At 45.6% G+C, this 3572-nt stretch overlaps 1 protein-coding gene across 1 annotated transcript; it reads left to right on the top strand.

The window, feature by feature from the left end:
- The first annotated feature begins 755 nt into the window (after window positions 1-755).
- On the top strand, window positions 756-2009 carry LOC133925981 (uncharacterized). Its single transcript, XM_062371716.1, has one exon. The coding sequence runs from the start codon at window positions 1135-1137 to the stop codon at window positions 1630-1632; it is 498 nt and encodes a 165-aa protein (XP_062227700.1). The 5' UTR covers window positions 756-1134; the 3' UTR covers window positions 1633-2009.
- Window positions 2010-3572: the final 1563 nt, after the last annotated feature.

Here is a 3572-nt window from a genome sequence, read left to right as displayed (position 1 = left end):
GTGGTGGTGGCGGGAGAGACGGCGGGGCGGCAGGGCGACGGGAGACGCCGGCCGCGAGCGGCGGGAGACAACCGTTGGGCCAGGTCGGGACGGGGCGTCTGAGCCGATGAGTTAACGCAACGGGGGTGGTGGAGGTGGACCCGGAAGCGAGGACGGCGTTGAGGATAGTCGGAGGAGAGCGGGAGACGGGGGAGCGAGCGAGCACAGACGGTGGGAGGCGGGGGTTGTTCGAAGGTTAAAGATGATGTCGAATCATCTTGTGAGGAGAGGCAATTTTTTGGTCGGGTGAGGCATAGACAGCGCCTAATTATAAGTCCACTACCTGTTAGCTACTCCCTCCAATTGTAAATATAGGTCGTTTTAGACTTATGTACAAGGATTAAGAAAGTAGATTAAATGACCTTAGTGCCTCTTATTTATTCTGCATTGAAAAGATAACTCATTCATTTATAAGAGTGATAGTATTTATTAAATAAGGGTAAAAAGGGAAAAAAGAGAAAAAATGCATAGAAGTTTGAGAATAACTTATATTTAAAAAATAGTTGAGGAGGCTAAAATAATCTATATTTGTAATCAGAGGGAGTATTACAGTGGGCTGAAACAACCAGTAGTGCGCAGACGGTGGTGCAGTAAAAATTCCGGTGCCCGACCGGCATCCACCTGTGCCTGTCTGCCCTGCCGCTCATCCGTGCATCTGATCCGTATTTAAACCATTTTTCTGGTGCACAGAGAGAGAGAGAGAGTGCGATCTAATCGTCTCGATCCAAAAGTTTCACCACTCTCTCTCATTCCTCCACAATCGTTTGCACCACCCCTTGCCCCTCTCTCTCTCTCAAATGACTATTTAACATGCACCCTTTTGTTTTGCAGCTGCCTGCCTGCATATAATTCTGTTGCTCTCTCTCTCTCTCCACCTCTCTCCTTTAGTTTGGCTCCTCTTTGTCATCATCATCACCTCCATCGCCTCACCTTCACGCCTGCCTCCTCCTCTTCCGCCTCCTTTACACCACTACAAAAGAGCACAAACACATTGCTTGCCAGCTAGCTGTTTTTCATCGCAATTCACACACAACCCTGATTTTGACCTAGCTAGTTCTTGGCAGCTAGCTCCGTGGTCTCTCAGTGCTAGATTCGATGGGCCTCGAGCCCGAGCTCGAGCTCTCTGAATTGGCCGTGCTCCGGACGATCCGGACGACCGCGGTGAGCAGCGCGGGCGCCGCGACGACACGGCCGAGCAACGACGGCCAAGACGCTGCCAACACCGGCGGCTGTGTCACGCCGACGGCAATTAGTCCCATGCCACGGCGAGGTGGCGTCGAAGACGACACCGGCTGCGTCACGCCGACGCCAATAAGCTCCATGCCGCGGCAAGGTGGCGTCGACGTCGACACCGGCTGCGTCACGCCGACGTCGGCCGCGAGCATCCTGCGGCCGGCCACGGTGTGCCCTCCGGCGCCACGGAAGCCGGCGAGGGCGCCCGCCAAGAGGAAGCGCTGCGGCCGCCCGGCGCCGCGGCGGTGCTTCTTCCCCGTGCCACACGACCTCGGCACTGTGTTCGTGCCGCGCGGCGCCGCGGCCAGCTCGCCTTCGTCCCCGGCAGCCAAGAAGATCCGCATGCACGCCGTGGGGTGATGCTGGTCATACGGAACAGCATGCCATGCTTTCTTCATCCATATGCCTCGCGGCTCGCTTCACCTCACCGGCGGCGCGCCATTGACCATCGCTGCGAATGGGGGGACAAATTATTGGCTTGGCCAAAGTAAGGAAGACACAAAGGCCAGTGCGCCACGCCGTCGCCATGACGCCATGACGCCATGCGCCTATGTTTCATCAGAGCTACTGAGTGTGGACAGTGCGTTTGTCAAGTCGACCAAGTTTGAATAATCGAATTGTACATACTATATTGTTGGCCGCGCAAAAATTGTCTTCGCGCAAAATGGGTGCGCGGTGGAGTTATATAAAGATCATAATTTCTGGAAATTCACCGCAAAATCCGCTATTGGCAAATGGATATAATTCCCCTGCTGTCTCTTCCTAGATAAATGTTGTGTGCAAACGGTGTGAACTTTCAGATGTATGATCTTAATTGTTGTGGTGCCCTGCATAAATTTTCTGTTTTCCCTTGCAGATAAAATTTTTGAAAATTGATTTAACCAATCATGGAGCTAGTCTTAAGTGTGTTTAATTTCTCTGTTTTCTCTCAGTTTTTTTTTCAATAAGGGAGAAGAAGTGAAGAGGAAAGGGTTCTGACATGAGCTTCCAAAGCTGTAGTCCTGTTGGCACCTAACCAAAGCTGCATGCATGCATGAGCTGAGCAAATTCAGAGAGCAGAACAGATCTGGAGAAAAGGCAGTTAAGGGCACTCAGATCTGAGAGTAATTTTGCAGGCGCAGGCCGCTCCAGGGTTTAATGATTTGCCCATTTCTCAAACTGTTCACGTAAAATTTTATGCATATTATATTTATTTATTTTTCTCTGGAGAGAAGTATGCAGCACATTCAATCAGATAACTGTACTACTTTGTAGATTTGAACTGCACAAACCACTGACCGAGCCTGAAAAAGCCTGACCCTAGCTAGAGCGCCTGGCTTTAGCCTAGCTCAACTTGTTGAATCCTGAAAAGAAAAACAGTATTTTACCTTTTCAAAATAGGATATCGATGCTTTATTTAGTTCCTTATAATTTTTTGTGAATGTACACACACAAATATAATAAGACACTATTTATAAAGCTCCTAGCTCAACTTGAATCCTGAAAAAGCAATATTTTACCTTTTTAAATTGGATATTGATAAATGATTTCCTTATAAAATGTTTGTTTTTAATTAATATATACACAATATAATAAGACATTATTTATATACCTTTTTCAAGTCGACCTTTTTTTTTGAAAGGTTGTCAAGTCGACCTTGGCTTACTTAATAGGTAGAAGCATGGTTGTGACAGGTAAGCCTGAAAATCAAGCGGGGTTGGTCGCCCATGAAAAGTTCTAGTAGGCGTACATCTACCTATTTGCATCGAGAGCATCCTATGAAGTTTCAAAAAGTAAAAGCAGAACATTTTACTTCAACCAAACTGAACCAAAAAGGCAGAAATACTTTATTTTCCTTAAATAAGTGTTGGTTTTTTAAAACCATTGATACGTGACATCTTTGAAAGCATAATTTTTTTTAAAAAGTTCACTAATCATACGTAAACTAATATTTACCATTGAGAAAACATATAATCAAAAGATTTGGATTGGATATCAACGGGATGTATAAAGTAAAAAAAAATGTTTTTCATGTAGCAATGGAGTAAATTACTCCTTCCGTTTCGTTATATTTATCTATAATCTCGAGAGTATCTGTTTCACAATATTTACACATCCACCTTGTGAGAATATATAGTTGCTCTCTTGTTTTCAAGAGATTTTAAATGCATAGTGCATGTGCTTTTATAGACAAAAAAAAAACCAGTGTATGCAGAATAATTAAGACAGGTTTACAAGTTACAAGTGGTGATCATCTAATTCTAGGGGATTTATTTCACCTTTTGCGTGTGAGAATATATAGTTGCTCTCTTATTTTTCAA

This window comes from Phragmites australis, chromosome 8 (genome assembly GCF_958298935.1).
Source record: "Phragmites australis chromosome 8, lpPhrAust1.1, whole genome shotgun sequence".
NCBI classification, from domain to species: domain Eukaryota; kingdom Viridiplantae; phylum Streptophyta; class Magnoliopsida; order Poales; family Poaceae; genus Phragmites; species Phragmites australis.
Note: the sequence above shows the minus strand (reverse complement) of the source record. Positions and strands in the feature narration are given on the sequence as shown.

Coding starts and splice junctions, on each gene's coding strand:
- LOC133925981 (XM_062371716.1), top strand. CDS start 1,135: ATGGGCCTCGAGCCCGAGCTCGAGCTCTCTGAATTGGCCGTGCTCCGG.